The 18496-nt window shown below is 39.3% G+C and overlaps 1 protein-coding gene across 1 annotated transcript in view; it reads left to right on the top strand.

Moving 5' to 3' along the window:
- Positions 1-2268: 2268 nt before the first annotated feature.
- Positions 2269-18496, top strand: part of esrrga (estrogen-related receptor gamma a) — a 138312-nt gene continuing 122084 nt past the window's right edge. The window contains exons 1-2 of the mRNA XM_019262433.2: positions 2269-2378; positions 2495-2540. Coding sequence (XP_019117978.2) covers positions 2496-2540 — 45 coding nt within the window. The 5' untranslated portion in view covers positions 2269-2378; position 2495. The remainder of the gene's footprint in view (positions 2379-2494; positions 2541-18496) is intronic.

Genomic DNA, 18496 nt, shown 5'->3' with positions numbered 1-18496 from the left:
GCCGATCTTCTCTGCTATTGTCTGCCTGCCTAAGTGTTGCTGACAGGGGATTATGGCAAATACAAAACGCCGTATGGACCAAAGAAACACAGTGCCAAACTTCATAGACACACGCATGCATGCATGAAGCTCCATGTTGAGAGCTCTGTTTGACTGAGCTCATTTTTGTGTGTATGTGTGTGGAGTGTGAGCTAGCATGCATATGTGTCTGGTTTAGTTGTCTGTGAAATCTGGAAAATTAAACATTTTAACTGTTCTTTTTGAGGGGTGGCAGAAAAAAAACAAAACATTATACTTTATATTTTATCTCTTACATTTTTTACTTACTCAGTAGCACTGAAACCACCTGTAACTATGCAGAAAAAGTCCGGTGAGTCAACGTTAAAATCTGCACTCTGACTCAAGGCCCAGTACAACCTAAAACTATATCATTATTCATTGCATTAGTATTATTGTCCTTCATGAAAGGAAGGCTAAATAAACTGAATTAATTACTACTAACTGATTATCTTACCGCAGTCGCCTGATAGTTTAAAGACAAACAAACACTGTTTACCTGCCGAACTAATTCGGCTACTGTATTTGAAGTGGGCTTGTGGTTTGGGGGATGGATGTTCAAACCCTGCAAGGTCTCGGGATCAGTGCCAAGCGGTGTGACCCATTGAACTATTTGTAACTAATCACAGGCCACAAGCCACACAGCATGCCATGGAGCCCAGTTGGGTTACACTCATCAAAATATAATGAGAGTCAACTTGTCACTCATGTTTCCGAAGGCGTTCTCGAGATGAATGTCATTACTGAAGGCGTGTGCCATTTTATTGCATTAAGTGTCAAACGGTTGACATCATGAGGTTGGCAGGCAGGTAAAATACTCTCTCCTCTCGCATTTAGCTCAACCAGTGGAAAGGCATTCAATATTCTAGATAGGATACCATCACACCCTAATCTAAAAATGCCCTGGTTGCATCATGTCTTATGAAGCAATGTGGATATCACATGTCCAGTATCAACTACTGTGTTTGATCATTTGTAGGGAGACAAGTGTGACAGAGATCATACTTTCCAGGGTATATTTAGAAATTAAATTATAGCATACTAAGTGCATACTGTAGATAGCATACCAAAGGATGTATATCATTTCTCTTTCTTGCAGGCATATCACAGGATTCATGTTTCCAGTCAACATCAGTGTTATATCATAAATAATGTCAAACATTTTAACTCCTTGTACCTTTAAAGGAAACCCTTTAAAGCTGCTACTATATACAGTGCATAACCGGCAAATGAACTGTGATAACCATTAATGTTACACATTAGCAGCACTTATGAGGTGCTGTCTGTCAGCATAAATTATTAATGCCATTTCTTCTTTTTGTGTTGTTATTAGAGCTTCACTCAGCAGTTTAATTTGACAGCATGTTATGTAATACACTGCACATAAATAATAATGAATCCCCTCATGAAGGCATGTATGTTTGAAACACTAAACTGAATGTCTGAGTGGTATAAATTTCCTTACTCTCCATACATGTTCTACATTGTTTAAACAGTGGTACTAGAGCACAGCACTGTGTGTCTCTTTCCGTAGTAAACATTGCACTAAGAATACTATAGAATAACTATGGTAGCCCCGAAACTACTGCACACAGGTATCTACATTTAAATTCTATGACAAAGTATGAGAGAATAAGTGAAAAGCATTCTGTGTCTGTCTACACTAGTCTCCACAGATACCTGCAATTTAAGCTAGGCTATACTGTAAATAGGTTACACACAATCGTAGTCTAATAGTCATTCCACAAACTAACATGTTTTGCTAATGACAGATCTTTAAGGATCATGTTTTTATGCATAATATTGTATATTGTATCACAGTCCATAGTAAATATATGAGTCTTATCTTAACTAATGCTCTTAGCATCAATGGACTAAGAGGAGTAACAGGCAGAGTTGATGTTGTCCACAGTATATATATTTAGACTTTAGAAACTGTCCCCAGGGTGAGCATGTAAGTGTGCAGTATGTAGTGAGATTGTGTAAGTGTGTGAGTGTGGTGTGCAAATGGATGGCTGTGTATGTGCACACAGTGTGTTTGTATGTGGTGAAATGTGTTTTAAGCCGTTCCAGCCAACCAATTGAGGTCAGCCGCTCAATAATTAAAGCATGTCACTGGTTAGTGCACAAGCTGGGTCGACCAATCAGAGAGACTGATGTCAGATCAGAGTGAAAGAGAGTCAGAGTGACCGTTAAAAGAAAGAGAGAATTGGGAGGATAAGGCGAGACAGAGCATGGGACTGAGAGTAAGAGATGTAAAAGTAGTGTGATGTTTTCCATTCATATGAGTTCTACAGGTCTACACCCTTGAAATGCTGCTGGTCAGTCTCCTACTGTGTCTTGCCATGTGTGTCCCATTTTTTTCCACCACTTGTTGCAGTATAAATCTGACAAGAGTTTTCCAGCTACACTCATTTTTCGTCTAACCTTATTACAGTATGAGGACTGAGCACACCTTACAGCAGTTACCTGAAGAACATCAGGTAAGAGGAGCAGTGCTACCAACTCATAGTTATGAGCTGCTTTTCTGGTTAAATGATCAAGACAGAAACAACTTGCAATACTCTGATAGGTTTACAAGCTTGTAGTGGGAATAAATAATGTGTGGATCAAAATAGACCTTGTTTGTTGATTTCTTTATTCAATTTTAATGTTTCAGACAATGAGCTTAGATCATATTGTTTTTAAATGTGATACAAATATAATAATTTTAATGTACAAAATAGGATGTTGTGGAAATTTGTAAGCGTCCATTTTATCTTTGCTGTCCTTGGGTATTCTATTATTATTATTATTATTATTATTAATTAGCAAGCAATGCTAATTTTTTTATTATATTTTATTAGCATTTTTTCACTGATTTATTTATTGGCAGTGTTTACTATTTTGAAGTTAAGCATTGACAGTGATGTGCACTGAGGGGCCAACTCGGCCCTTTCTTTTGTGGAATCTGTATGTTTTCTCCGTGTTTGCATTTGTTTCCTGTCACTGAAATCAGAAGTGGAGTTGGTCTGTTCCTAAATATGTAGCATGGGTGCAATGTAGAGCATGAATTCCCCCAGAGGAATTATTGATGTGTAACTTAATTATTTTGTGTTACTGATTATCACCTGCTGGTTGTCCTAGCCTGCCTTAGAAATTGCACTGGCACAAAGAGGAGTACTGACCTGCTGTGTTAGTAAACATCCACAATGCTGGAGCTCCTTTGTAAAGTTGTTGTCAATCCTTCAGTTATCATCAGACAGTGAACTCTTCAGTCTTTTACATGTTGACTAATGCAATGTTGAGTCAGGGCTAGATAGACCCTGAACACAGCCAGCTAATCTCACCAGTGGTTCAATTTTATATGATACAGGTTTTGTCAAGGCTGCACTCTGAGGCTCCAAGGTGCTGATTCTGCAGATGTTGTTGGTGTTGGTTTGGGAACTGTTCGACAAACTCTCAGCTGTACCCAGCAGTACCCAGTAATATCTGCTGTCAGTGGGAAGCCAATGATACATGTTATTAATCTCACATGTTTGTACCTGTTTGTTTGGCTGTATAACGTGTATTTACTTGTGGCTGAGCCCTGGCTTCTGAGTTTTTAAGTGCAGTTTGAGCCCTGAGCTTTCCCCGTTATTTTTGTCCACTATATGTCATCCATCTGAGGGTTGTTTAGTTTATGTAGAGGATTGTGTAACTTGCATATTTCAAAATCTTTATTTTAAAAAAAATAAAAAATTATAGAGGTTACTTTAGTTACTTTTTTGGTAATCAGAATACTGTATAGCATTACCTTCAAGCCTTAGATGTCGTCTGGAGGATGTAATTTGATCATAGACGCAACCCTGATGTGAGCTTTCTGGGTGATGTGAGTTCCTATTAATACTCCATGCAGCGGTTGCTGCCTGCCAGCCTGTGTGTACACGCACACTCGTGCGCGCGCACACACACACACACACACACACACACACACACACACACACAGATTGGTAATCAGAGACTTGAGGCTTCTGAAACACTACAGACTGCAGTCCACTTCAGGCCCTGATGATGTCATTAGGGACAGCATATTATTAGTGACATCACTGCAAACAGGAAATTCATGTAACAATGTCCCAAGAGTATTAATTTGATAACTTTCTTTCTCTTATTTTTTTTTCTTTTTTTCTTTTGTAACCTTCATATTTTTATTTGTGCACTCCATAATAGAAACATAGACGAGTAGAGTTACTCCTAAAGAGGACAGAGGTATTGTTTCACTTTTGAGCTTTTGGTATACCTAATGATGGTAAAACCAAAAACAACACACTATTATATATTTCACTTTTCATTCTTTTGTTTTCTTCCTTCCTCCCAATAACCAGTATCAACCTGAACTGTGGCTGCCAGCCAGATACATCAGTTTATATCAGCTAGTAATTGTAGGAAACTGCATCTGTATTTGCTTGTATGACTGTGCCCATTTTTACTATCCTAACGAAACCCTACCAAAAATAATTTACATAATTTTGTGTCAGTCCACTCTCCACTTGGATCCCTTTTGCCATCTTAGCACCCCTCCTTCTTTATCACAACCTTTTGTTTCAAGTTGTTGAGTCTGTCCACTGATGTCTCTCTGTTCTCTATAAGCTCTCTGTATTTACTGCTAATCCTTTTTATGCTTCTCCCAGCCAGGAGCCCCAGTGAAATCCTGTAGATTTCAGAGGTTGATCTCGTGATTAGTATTCAGCTGTTAGAATATGTCAGTCAACTTTTGGAGGCCCCTCTCAATCCCCACCCTCCTGCCATCATTTCCCCCTTCAGTTCTTAATGTACACCTCTGCAATGTAGTGTATGTGCATGTATGTACGTGTGTGCCGCATCAGGATGTATGTAGCCACATGGTCCTGAAGAGAGAGCCCTGTGTGCATTAATGTACATACGTATCCACCCTCCTCCTTATTTCCCAGGAAGTCGCCCTCCATCATCTTAAATGACACGAAAAGAGCTGGAGACAGATATATGCATGAATTAATTGGCTTGAATAGGAGTATTTAGAAGCTTAATCCATGGGGATTAACGCAAGCAGCCCTCTCCGGATTTAAGCTTCTGTGCGTTCTCAGCAGAGGATTGTTTCATTTCCCTCCCTCCTCCACCTCCTCCTCCTCACATGCCACCACCTTTATTTCTAAGTCAGCGCGCCTCTAAAAAGCTGTCAAGTGTAGGATTAGCAATGTAGAATACCACTAGATAGCTAATTGCTCTAATAACCTTTAAAAAATATAATGATGATTTTGACATTGTGACATATTTGTTTTAACGCCAGCTGGTGTGTTCTTGTTTGGTTGTGCCTTTCTGCTTTTTACACACAAAGACAGAGCTGTTGTTACAGGATTAGTGCAAACACTAGGTAGATGATAGTCATTATAATTTTAAAGAGCAGTGACATATGGCAGTGATTTGTATAATACTGTGCTTGGTTAGTGTCCGTGTCTACACTTGGGTGTGTATTTGGTAATAACTAAGCTTCTAACTAGCTGTCAAATGCAAAGCCTGGGTTATACTCAAAAACAAACTAGTACTTACAATGTTTTGTTCAATCATGTTTGAAGGCAAAAACGTTCATTCCTGTTCTGAACACTCAAAGGAGTGAAAAGACTGCTGTCATAGATAGGGGTGAGACACGATAATTAATTTATCAGCACACACTTTTGGACAGACTCTCATTTAATGCATTCATTGTGTTATACTTGTATGGATGTACAAAGATGGATGGATGTACAGCCTGTGTTGGACAGAGACAACTTGAGAGAGTCAGGAAAGGAGGTACAGAGAGGGGAAATGACATGCAGCAAAGCTGGACCTGGGCCGCTGCATTAAGGTCTGAGCCTTCGTAGATGGGGTTCACATTCCCACAGGACTCTCGAAAACTGGAGTTTTCTTGCAAAGAAGAAAGTTTTAAGGTGCTTCTCCAGTGATTTGGACTTTTATTAAGTTTGGAGATTCATAAGAGACAGAACAACACTGGGTCAGTGGCTGGTGGACATGTGTGTTTCTGAGGGCGTAATGTTTTTGTTAATGTGACATACAATAAACAGCTTAATAAACCACTATGTGTTCTTTAGAGCCAAATATACTAAAGATTAAACCCTTTTGTCTTCCCTTCCCTGCACTCACCTTTTCTCTGTACTTTTCTCCCCCTTTGTGCCTCTCATCTGTTTCTTTCCTTTCACCCTCACTTTTTCTCTGCCTCTCTCTCTCTCTCTCTCTCTCTGCCTCTCTCTCTCTCTCTCTCTCTGTCTCTCTCTCTCCCTCTCTCGCTCTCTCTCTCTCTCTCTCTCTCACCACCCACTTCTCCTCCTCTCCCCTCTTCCACTCTCATCTTTCTCCATATAGTCTTCCTGTACCTTTCTTTTTGTCTTTCGCCTCTTCCCTCCTTCATTTATAGGCTCCGCACTGCAAGTCTATGAGATACTGAGCAGATCAATGCCTATAGATTGGCTCATTGGAAGCCATTAGTTATGGGTTTTTATAAAGCTAGTCATTATTGTGCTTAATCTTGCAGAAAATTAAATTTAGAGTTGTGTACAGTGTTTTGGTTAAAAGTTGTTGATTTTTTTCCTCCTCTCACTCACTTACCAGCTGCTATTTTTCTCGCCTTTTTTGCATTTATTACTTTGTGTGTGTGTGTGTGTGTGTGTGTGTGTGTGTGTGTGTGTGTGTGTGTGTGTGTGTGTGTGTGTGTGTGTGTGCATGTGTTTAAGCTGCAAAAAATTAATGACAACCTGCTGAAATCACAAACACACACACATGCACACACAAAGGTGCACTTGCGTCACCGTTAATAAACCATCATGCATCCTGGTCATGCCAAAAAACCCTTCAAGAAAACTGCTCATACAACAACATGGCTTGGCCGCAGTACTGCAGACGTACAGCAGTTTTTTTCCCTCAGTGTTGGCAAATTTCTCCATTGTCAGACTCTGTATTCAGTTGCTTTAATAACTTAAAAGTGAGAGTGTTGTCATTTGTCCCCTGCCACTTGCCCTGCTTTTGTTTTTCAGAGAGTGTTGTGACTCTGTCCTGGTCCAACTTTAATTTTCAGAATTGGTCATGAACTCTTGGACACCACACTCACTCTTCTCACCCAGTTCTTTCTTCCTCTGTCCTTTCAGACTTCCCCCACTTCATTACCTTTTTGTCTCTATATTTTTTGTCTCATCTCCCAATTGCACATCACTAGCAGTTCCCAATCAAGTCTCTGACCATGGACGTGAATACACATTCAATCTACATCTGGGATAATGTGTGTGTGTGTGTGTGTGTGTGTGTTCTGTCCTATCAAACAAATTAATGAAATGAAAATAAATAAGTCTTCTTTCAAAGGCTTCCCTCATGTCTTTTGACCTTTTGCTCTTGGTCTCTCTGCAACGCTTACGCTCTTTCCCTCACCCTCATCCTTCCCGTTCTCTTCCTCCTTTCCATCTCTTTCATCCCTAACGCCATTCTTTAACCCTTTCCTTGTTGTCTCCCATAACTCTGTCCTTCAGTAGTTCCCTCCCTGTGTCTCCTCCAGTTCTCCCACCCCTCTCTACTTTACTCTCTTTAACCCCACTGCCTCCTCCCCCACCTTACTCGTCGCTCCCTCCTTCTTTCTGTCCTCTCCTTCACTTTCTCCCCTTTCCTCCTTTTCTCTTCTGTCCTCAACATCCCTGCTGTCTTCCCTCTTGTCAATCTTTCCCCATCCCCAGTCTTCTTGTTTCCCCGTTCCGAATCCCCCTTTGCTCCCCCACACCCACATCCTCTCTAACTAAACAATAGATGCCTTGAGCTCTGGAAGATCACTTCCCATCCCACCCCAACACCATCAACACTACCTACCCTCCTCCTCTCCCACCCCATGATGATATGCAGAGTAGGGCAGCAGCCTTCTTTTGTTTAGCTTAGCGCAAATGAAAATTGCTAATCAATTTTTACCCCCTCTTATTTCATGGCGTGTAGTTCCTGCCCCTCCCCTGCCAGCTGTCATTGTGTGGTTGTGGCGCAGGGCTGAAAGCTTCATTAGCAGGAGGACAGCATGTTTTGCCCCTCAGCACTGTGTTCATGGAATTACTAAAGATAGATAGGACATTGCCTGGTGTTACTCATAGATTTAGCACAGATAGATACTTCCTTCTGTCTCTCTTGTCAAAAGCATTAAAAAAAATCATAGATCATAGATTTTAAACAATGATTTTTTTTTATCTATCTTTGCACTCTAGCCATGTCCTGCATAGAGTAAGGGCTACTATAAACTAGCCGAATAACCAAGAATGTTAGCTTCAAGAGTTTCTATCCATTTCCATTCTGTGGCTATGATACTGTTTCACACCAGCAGATTAGATCAAGGAAAACTCAACCCTCATATACAGCTGTCTATATATCCTTAACTCTTAATAATTCTGATAATATTCCACTGCTTGAAATCAACCTGCTATTTTATAGGTGTGATATGTCAGCACAAAGAAACTTACGTGCTTGAAACCTCCACTCAACTGTCCATACTGGCTTCATTTTTAACATTTTAAAATATTCCTTAAGTTTTAATTCATGCCTTCTTCTTTTACTCTGTCATTTCTCCTCTCTGTCATTCTCTTTCTTGCCCAGTCTCTCTCTGTGTTTCAGTCACCGTCTGTGCTGCCTAGTGAATACTTTTATTCTAGAGTACTGAACTATGGAGCACGGAAAATGTAAAAATATCTAGAAATTAAAGCCTTTGTATTCTGCATGAAGAGTAGAGCCTTGCCCAACAAAAATTGCTAGTGTGTGTATCCCTGCCATGCACAGCAACGCCGTGAACAAGGCCAGTCATGTAATGGGCCTTCACTGATGTTTACTTTCTTTTATTTTCCCCAGGATAGTGATTGGCAACATCTATAGAGCTAGACAGAGGTGACCTTATTTTCCTAGTGGAATATATAAATCCCTGTAGGGCAGGTGGACCTACGTGACCGTGACCAAAAGGAGCATAACTTAATGTGAGGGGCACTCTTAGGAAGAAAATGAACACACCTTGCCAAACAACAACTTATGAGCCTAATCAGCCAGTGTTTGCGATATATAGCATAAAACATAGTCTAAAGCAATGTGTCACACTTTAAAAGGAGCACTTTCCGAACTGTTTTTTTCTTAGAGGCGGCTTTGGTTCTCACAAGGCTGGTCTCTACTCTATTACCTAACTGTCAACATATCATCGAGGGAAAATATCACAGTTATATCATGTTTTATACTGTTTGATTCTAGTACTGTATATTTAACCTAGTTAACTTTTATTAGCCAACTCTACACAGGTTTTACTGCAAACTAACTCCCACTCCCCAAACTAGCATACTCTAACTCTCTTCCAGTTGCAGGTACGGTATCTCAGACAAGTCACTGGCTGAAAATGACACAGGCTGTGACACTTATAATACACTCTATACACCCTATAAATCTTCAACAGTCCTTTTTTATCTTGGCTGAACTCAACACAGTGACACTTAAGCCTGTTTCCTGAATAATGATTAGGAATATGTTTCCATGTAAATACATTCATTATTAGAACTTAATAATTTAGAGGGAGCCATGACAAAGGATGTTTCTTCTTGGCCGGTTTTGACCGAGCACTTCCAGCCGAGCTGACGCTTGCAACCTCAGCTTCAGTGTGAGTATGCTAGATGCAGCTAATGCAAGCATGAAGTGCACAGGTCAGAGGTCAGGATAGGATAGCCAATGGTAATGGGATGGAATAGGAAAGAGAGAGTGAGAGACAGAGAGAGAGAGAGAGAGAGAGAGTACTTCAACAGAGTTGATACTGATCTGATACAGACCACCTGCCTTTTGATGAAAACAGAAAGTAAGAAAAGAGAGTACAGGAAAGAGTCCAACCCTTCAAACTCAGAGGTACATGTTTGTGTGTGTGTGTGTGTGTGTGTGTGTGTGTGTGTGTGTGTGTGTGTGTGTGTGTGTGTGTGTGTGTGTGTGTGTGCGTGTGTGTGTCTGTGCATTCTGCTCTAGTTTCAGCTGTTTGTCTGCTTGAAACTGATAATCACAGGTTATTCTGTCTACTGTGGGGAACAGTTACAACCCCTCTGAGAGAATATTTTCCACAGCCACCTACAGCCAAACTCAAGTCAACACTTTTATCACATTCAACCCGAAGCATTTTCACTTACAGTCAGCCACACAATGTTTAAATCCCCTGTTTCAACCATATATTTAAACAACCTTTTGGAGAGCTAAAAATTCTCAAAGGCAGTTGAACTGCTGTCAAATTTTGATTCTTGACCTTTAACTTCACCAGACAACTTGTTTATCCTCCAGCTTACTTAATATCAAAGCATTTTGAAGAGCTGACACTGTACTTTTGACACAAGTACCTACAGCAGCCTTGTTCTCTGAATCCTTGTCAGTTTTCTTCTGCTGCTGCTACTGCTCCGTCTCTGTGTCCATAACATCCTTTTGAATCCTTTTGAATACACATAACAACAGTGTTTTTAAAACAATGATAAAGGAGGTCCATCATTTTTCATTTTTATATAACAATATAAAATTATTGACAACTTAATGACTCTCTCTCTCCCCAGCCTTCTTGGCCACCATCTTGTTCTTGACCCTACGAGTTGGTGTCAGGATTTTCCTCTCTCATTCTCTGTCTCTGCTTGGTGATCATAGTTTTTCCATCTCCTTCTATTAATAGCCCGTGGATCTGTTTGTCACCGCACTTTACGGTGTCTAGTTGCCTCTTGGGTGCTATTAATAACACCAGTGAATACAAATACATTGATACCCTCAATCTGGTGATAAGAAGACATGACTCCCTTAATTCAATCAGACTCCCGGTTAAATGTCTCTTGGACACAAGAACCGAAGTGGCTGACTTGTGTAGGTGTGTGTGTGTGTGGGTGTGTGTGGGTGTGAGTGCGAGTGTGTGTGTAGCAGCGGTAATCCAAGGCACTGATGGTCACGCTGGCTTTTCTCCTTCGATGAGTATCATGTACCAGCCTTAGTATTTTCATTGAAACCAGATCACCCACCAATCACATGTATTAATATATACTGTAAGCACCAGTGTCAAGTACAGGTCTGACATAGCACCCAAATGGGTAGAGAGAGTTTTAAGTGATTAAGGTCAACAAGACTCAATGACAGTTTACAATGTTCATTTTAGAAGTCTGTCATTAAATCATAATATTTAATCATGTCGACCATGGACTTACATATATGGACTTAAATAGTAGTTAATTCCCCCAGTCTATAACAGTGCTTTACAACATTATCACAGATCCATTGCAGGTGTACCGAAGGACATTTCCATTAACTTTTACACTACACAAACAGCTGTTTATGTAAGTGGCAATGGTGCAGGGTCTGTGTAGTCATACATAATTCTCTCTTCTTATGAGCTTAAGTGTCAGGGGTGGCATGGAAACAGGGAGAGGAGACAAAAGGAGACCCCTTTTTTTTTTTTTACAGAAGAAGAAATTGAGATGGATGTGACTCACAACCATGACTATATTGTTTCTCTCTGGATAGATAGTTATAATATGTGCAGTACCATTATTTTAAATCACTATTAAAAATGTATGTTTTTATCAACTTAAAATCATTAAATGTTTTTTTCAGAATGTCAGTACTGTTAAAACACAAAAAACTGAAGCACTGTGGTTGACAAGATAGTTTTGATGATAAAGCAGAGTTGAGGAAAATTAATGAATGTTTAGATGAAAAATAATATTACTGTGTGGGCAAGAACTTTATTTCTTTTACAAACACAAAAAGTGCTAATGAAACATAGTATTTTTGTATTTTGTCCAATTAGGAGAAAATATTTCAATTAACTATAACTGTTATTACAAAACCATGAAAATAAAATATTTACATCAAAACAGGTCAGTGGACACTTATAAGGTGTACTTTACAATATGCAGATCACAACAGTTCCGCCTTTATTTTCTTCTCCCCTCAGCCAACTACTCACTAACAGGAATAATACACCAATACATAGGTTAAAACTAAGATACCATATGTTATTCAGTCTATTCTACATAATCATAGTACTCAGATCTGTTTAAATGTGATATGTGTATGTTACTATTGGTGAAGTAATGCTGACCACCCCAAGTTTACCCTGCAACATTTTTTCATGTTCAGCTTAACTGGAGGCGAGTAATTAACAGGAGTCAGTGGACGACTAGAGAAGAATAAAAACCATCATAATATTAAGTAGTTACAATCCTTGATCTAGAGCTACAATTATTTTTGTCAAAATACAAAATACAGTGTCGTTTATACTTTATCTTGTGCATAAAAATCCACCATGAGAACAGTAGTCACACAGTTTTCTCACTCTCTCTCTTTCTGCTATGTTTTGCCTTTTCCCATTGTTCTACTTTTTGGTACTGACAAAGTTTGTGAAACCTGGCTCCCTCTCAGTCTAGAACAGACACAAGTTTACAAAGAGTGAAACATAAAGATAAACTGAAGAGAAACAGGGAGAGAATACAGAAAGTAAGGTAAGAAAGAAAGTTTTTTTTCTGGTATATTACAGACATGCATCTCAACATTCTCGGACTCAGCATCTCTCTTCCAGTGGGTGTTTAGGCGCAGAGTAGTGACTGTGGGCAAGTGAGAATGAGTATGTAAGGGGTATTTGCATGTGTGCTGTAGCGTGTTTTGAACCCAGTGGAAAAGCAGGAACAGTTGCTAATCCGCATCGCTGGCCGGGCAGAAAGGCCATTCATATTTATAGCTGACTGAATCACATTCTGTCATACAGATGTCCAATAGTAAAAACAGGAACAAGAATAACTCTAGTACAAGATAGAAATATGAGTCTGAAGAAAAATACAGACCAGAGCCATATTTATAGTCTGCTGAGTCACTGTTTAATTTAGATGACACCATGACTGAAGAGAAGAACTCTACATTTAGACCTAAATATAGTATCACAAATTGTCTAAAACCAAACATGATAATCTGCAGGGTCACTCTGTCATCCAATCCCTCTAGAAATGGGTACCAACCATAGACTGGAAAATATGGAGAAAGCATGTGATGAAAGATTTTGAAGCTTGGAACTTTGGCAGCCTGCTGATGAGCTGAGATTTCTGTCTCAAGTATGATCCTGAATATACTTTCTCATCAAAATTAAATCATGACACTCAACAGCAAGATTAAATGTGTTGTGAATAAAGTTATTCACCCTGTAGTTTGAGAGTGATGTTGGTATTTTTAGTAGACAGCCAGACTTTACTTAAAGCAAGTATTATATACAGTTAAGGATGGGTTTAAGAGTAACTGCAGCTAAAAGTATTTTTCACATCGGTTCAGCCATGGTGTTTGCTACTTTGTGGGAACATGAGTTATGATGGACACATGCTACGTTCAATCTAATGTTCCCTGAAAGAATAAGCAGGCTGTCTTTATTGACACAGTGCCATTGTCGCTCAGAAAGGTAAAGGGATATTTTAAACTTGCTGAATCACAGTCATACAGAGGTACATCAGGAATAACTAGAACTGGACAGCAATAGGGGGTCTAAAAGTGAACTGAGGCTGTGAGAGGTTATTTATAGTGTCCTGGGTCACATTCTGTCATACACATGTCTATTTCTGCCAGAAAAAAAAAAGAAAACTTGCACATGCATCTTTTTAAATTACCCCCTTCAATTTTAGAGGCAAATATTGCATTTGATTGTTTATAAAAGAGTGTGTGTGTGTGTGTGTGTGTGTGTGTGTGAGTGTGTAAGTGTGTGTCTGTGTGTGTGTGTGTGCTGCTTGAGCACCCCTCCGCCATAGTATTAGTCAGATGAGGTATTTTTGGAGAACAGACTGTTCTCTCTCAGTGTGATTCCAGTCAGCGGGCCATTTTCATGAATCATATCACTGACCGAGATACGCCATTGTTTCTGAACATACTCACATAGAAATATTCAAATACACACTTGCACACACAAAGAAGTACTTGTGGACTTACAAGCTCACAAAACAGTTACACACATCTTTATGCACATAAATGCACAGAGACACACTATTGTGCACACACACAGGTAGACATGCAGACATCTGACGATCCAGACAGATGTTCAGTGAAGGCAACTACCTCCTCCAAGGGAAGGTTCATTCAGGCAGCAGCAGCCGTGTTGTGCTATACCAAAAGTGTTTTAGGTGAAGGTTAAAGAAAATAGTCATGATGTGTGCTAATGTGTGCGGCGGCAAAATAACTGAAACAACTTTACTTTTCTTTTATCCATCACAATCCACTAACATTTACCACTCAAAACCTGAAATAGTATACATTACCGTAGTCATCTTCTGTAGACTTGGACCTCATTTGTAGATAACTACAGCCAACTGCAGTCAACTTCAGTCTATGTTATACAACATTGACTGCAACTTCAAGAAAGAAAACAAAAGCGTTATGCTTTTTTGTTGTTTGTAAATGTTCATAGTGGCACCATCTTCCCTTTGTAGATCTCTGTTTTGTTACCGTACTACTTTTAGAGGTGCACAGTGTATTCATTTATGTTTGTCTGTTGTTCCAAAGAGGAAGAAGGAAAGACAGAAATATACATAATACTAAAAACAACATTGTGTTCAATGTTAGTTATTCAGCAGTGGACTGCCAAATATATCAGTCTTATATGTTATATGTAATATGGATACAGTAAAAGACTATCATTTATCTTTATATCTCATTTGGAAAAGAAACTTAGCAGTTTTGCAAGTTTGCATGTACAGTTTACATGTAGAAGATACTATATGTGTGAGCCCACCTCTGTCCACATTTACTGCATTTGCAGTCCATTTGCATACCATAGTATGAGCATACAGTATGTTTTTGTTTAAACTAGATGGAGAGTCCTAGTTTTAAAGCTGCCTTAAAATTGCTGGAAGAGACACACACACACACACCAGTACTACTACCACGTCCACAAACAGACATCAAATAATGTTGCTAAAAGAACGCAACAAAACATTGTCGGTTCATAAAATGTTTGACTGATGTCATCTACATTATTACTGAATAGTGGGTATAATAATGGGTTAATAAAAAGTGCCAAGCTGTGAGGTTAAGTAGAACTAAATGCAGTAACAATGCCCTGGAGGAACAATAAAGACAGAGATTGAATCTCTGTTTTATCTTGCCATGTTTGTCAAAGTTAATTCACGTGATTGCTTCTAATGCAGTTACATGTTGAAATAAAAGCCAGTAAGCCACAGAGACCAGTTGAGACCGGATATTTATCACATTGTATTTGACAAATGCGATTTACATCAATGAAAGGCAGTAAGTCAAGCGGTTCAAGAGGATAACTCCTAACAATACTCTAGAGAAAGAGAGTCATACATTGAATCAGTTCGTATTTATCTGTCAGCTGTGTTGGCTGAGCCTCCGGAGAGAAGGAAATACACATCCACACATTAACAGTTGCACCTGCAATACATACAGAAAGCAAACCCACAATACACAGTAATGCAGATCCATACATGCAACACAAACATACAGTACACACACCCTCAAACAATACCCATACATCCCTGCAGTTATGGTCCAGATCTACAATTATTTCATGTGTACAGTATGTGTGTGTGTCCCTCCTCTCCCCCTTGAGTACTCTCACCTCCTCAACCTGACTCAACCTTTTCACCTTTACACATTCCCCTCCTGACTGAAACTAGGTCTCCCTCTTCTTTCTTTCCCTCTGTTTCTCCCATTACTCTGTCTCTGGCTCATCTTCTCTCCACTTCTTTTTGTTATATAGATATTCTCTCTCTTCCACTGTATTGAGATACCCTCCTCACAGCACCCCCAGTGACCCTGTCCATGACCACTGACCTCAGGGGTAAATGCAAGGTCCCACCTCACCAGGAAATAAAGACATTAGCTTCCTCCCGCTGTCTGACCCCTCTCACCTCCCTCATCTTCCCTCACCCCTTCCTCTATATCCCTCTCCCTAAATCCCCTTTGTACCTCCTCCTGCTCTGTTTTCTTTTCCTCCCTTCAGCCACCCCTCTCAACACTGTTTTCCTTTTCTTTTACTTGTCCCATCATATTCTGCCACGCAAAAATGCTTTCTCGAGTTTTTCTTTTGTTTTTCACTATATTTGTTTATTTTTTTTTAAATATATAACAGATACACATTTAGAAAGACAAGTACTTTATTCAAACAAAGTGAGGTATTTCATTCATCTTTAACATGGTTTGGCTTTAAAAAAAATTCTGTCAAAATGTAACTTCATCAGTTTTAAACTGAAACTAGTTATGCTTATGTTATGCTAAAAAAATAAGCTTGATTTGGGGACAGCCAATGTTTTTCTTGATATATAATGTTCAAAATATGCACCATGACATGTAAGGATTTACTGTAATGTGTTGAACAATATGCTACATAACTTACATTAAGGAATAGAGTGAAAACTCCTCAAATTGGAGAATTATGTGGGGCTACAGAAAAAATCTTTGTGGTTACAGCCCCAAATGCCCAGGCCACCTGACACCTATGTTGGGGTTATCGCCAGGGGTGTCCACGACTATGTTAGTGGATACTCAAATTGAACTCCCTCAGTGTTCCACATTACCCTGCACATAAACTGACTTGCTTCAAAGAAACTTTATTATTTTTGTGCTATCTTATGAGTATCTCTCTCACACAAATTTTTGTCAATAACTTTACTGGCATGAGTCAGGCTTGATGCAGTGTTGCTAAATCAGGATTCAAATTTTCTAGTATGCGGTGTATGCAGGGCAAACAGGGTGTTATATAAACCTTTGGATGTGTATGTTTTTCCTCTCAGTTGTTCTTTGAGGATCTTACTGTAAAACTGGATTCTTGGTTTTCCCTTGAGAGACACACCGTCTGCTCCATATCTCTCCTCGTTTTTCAGCACACTTTTTGCTGAAATCATATTCAGACTGCTCTGTACTTTTTTGTCTTACTGAAGAGCCTAAAATGGGTTTCGTGTCAAATGTCTCATCATTATCTTTATCAGGAGATGCTTTGATTGAGTAATGGTCTTGAGTATTATCATTTCTCTTGTTAATGTTATGAGTAGTCAAAATGGCTTATCGGTCTCCAAAATATTACCACAAGAGAGATTAGATCCTCATTTTTCTGACTTCTAACTTGAGAAACGAATTGTTCTCTCATGTCTCAAAATCTAGACTGAACTGTCCAAGCAAAAGTCTGTTTAAGAATGCATTGCTGCTTTAATATCTGGCTGTATTTAATCTGCATATCTAGCCCTTCAGCAAGCTAACAACAAACTCTAAATGAGTTGGAAAGGAGGGCAGAATATTCCCTTGAAGTACACTTTGAAAAGTGTTTGCACACAATTTTCTGAGTAGATTGTCTTTTGTGTGCGTGGTTGGGGGTATATATTTGAATCTTCTTGTGTCTGCTTGTGTATAAGCTAGATGGTTTTGTGCTCCTTTGCATGTGTGTCTGCATCATTAGTGTGTTGGTTTTTCATCCACAGAGTGAAAAAGAAAGTGTTCCCATGAGATTACTCTTCTTCTCTCCCTCATTTCCTTGTTCCTTAGAGAAGGAGAGAAAACATTTTTCTAGTGCAGTTGCTCACAGTAGTAACACAAGTCAAGCATGTCACCTGCGTGTAGCGCTTTGCTTTATGCATATTCATAACTTTTTTCCTATCTCAGGATATAGAGCACAAACACGGACACAAAACAGCATACATAACTCAGCTCTCTTCTAACTTCTACTCCTCTCTACTCTAAATCCTGCTCATTTGCCTCTAAGATGTTTGTTTGAACTTTATAGAAAGTACGAAATATTTACTTTTGCTACTTCAGGGAAGAAAGGAAATGCTGGGCAGTGAGTGAAAAGGGGAAAAATATAGTTAAGCAAAATAAAAGATTTTTCTTCCTGTTTTATTGCCAGAATGGTTATAGCTTCTTATTTAAACAATGACCTAAAGTAGTGTTATAGCTTAATGTAGCAAGAGTCACAGCAGAGAAAGCGCATATGCCTACACCTTCTCACAAAAACAAATTTACCACTCAAAGTGCATAAAGTGAAGGTAGGTTATTTCTGGCCCCCCTCTCAGTCATATATTTTTATGCAGCTAGTAATACTCTGGCCACTTTGCCCTTGGCCTATTGTCTTTGCAAACCCCCAAACAGTGTAGAGGAGTCACTGTGCCTTCTGGCAGCTATAAAACCCAAATTTCTCATTTTCAAGTTTTTTTTTCTAGCAAAAGCTTCAGTCCTGCAAGCTTGTGGTGCAGCTTGTATGTTTCTCCTCTGCAGTGTAAAGATAAAATGCTGTTTAAAAGCCCAGAAGACATGTCAGTTGAAATAGATCATAGTGCAATGTATCCATGCTCCATACTGACAATTTCAGGAGGATGAGCTGTGTCAAGAGAGCTTGGAATTGGACACTTTCATTGCCTTCTTCAGAGGTGGGCAAAATGTAAACAGTATACCAAGAAAGCAGTAA

This window comes from Larimichthys crocea, chromosome VIII, assembly GCF_000972845.2.
Source record: "Larimichthys crocea isolate SSNF chromosome VIII, L_crocea_2.0, whole genome shotgun sequence".
NCBI lineage: Eukaryota > Metazoa > Chordata > Actinopteri > Sciaenidae > Larimichthys > Larimichthys crocea.
This window is presented reverse-complemented; position numbering and strand designations above follow the sequence as displayed.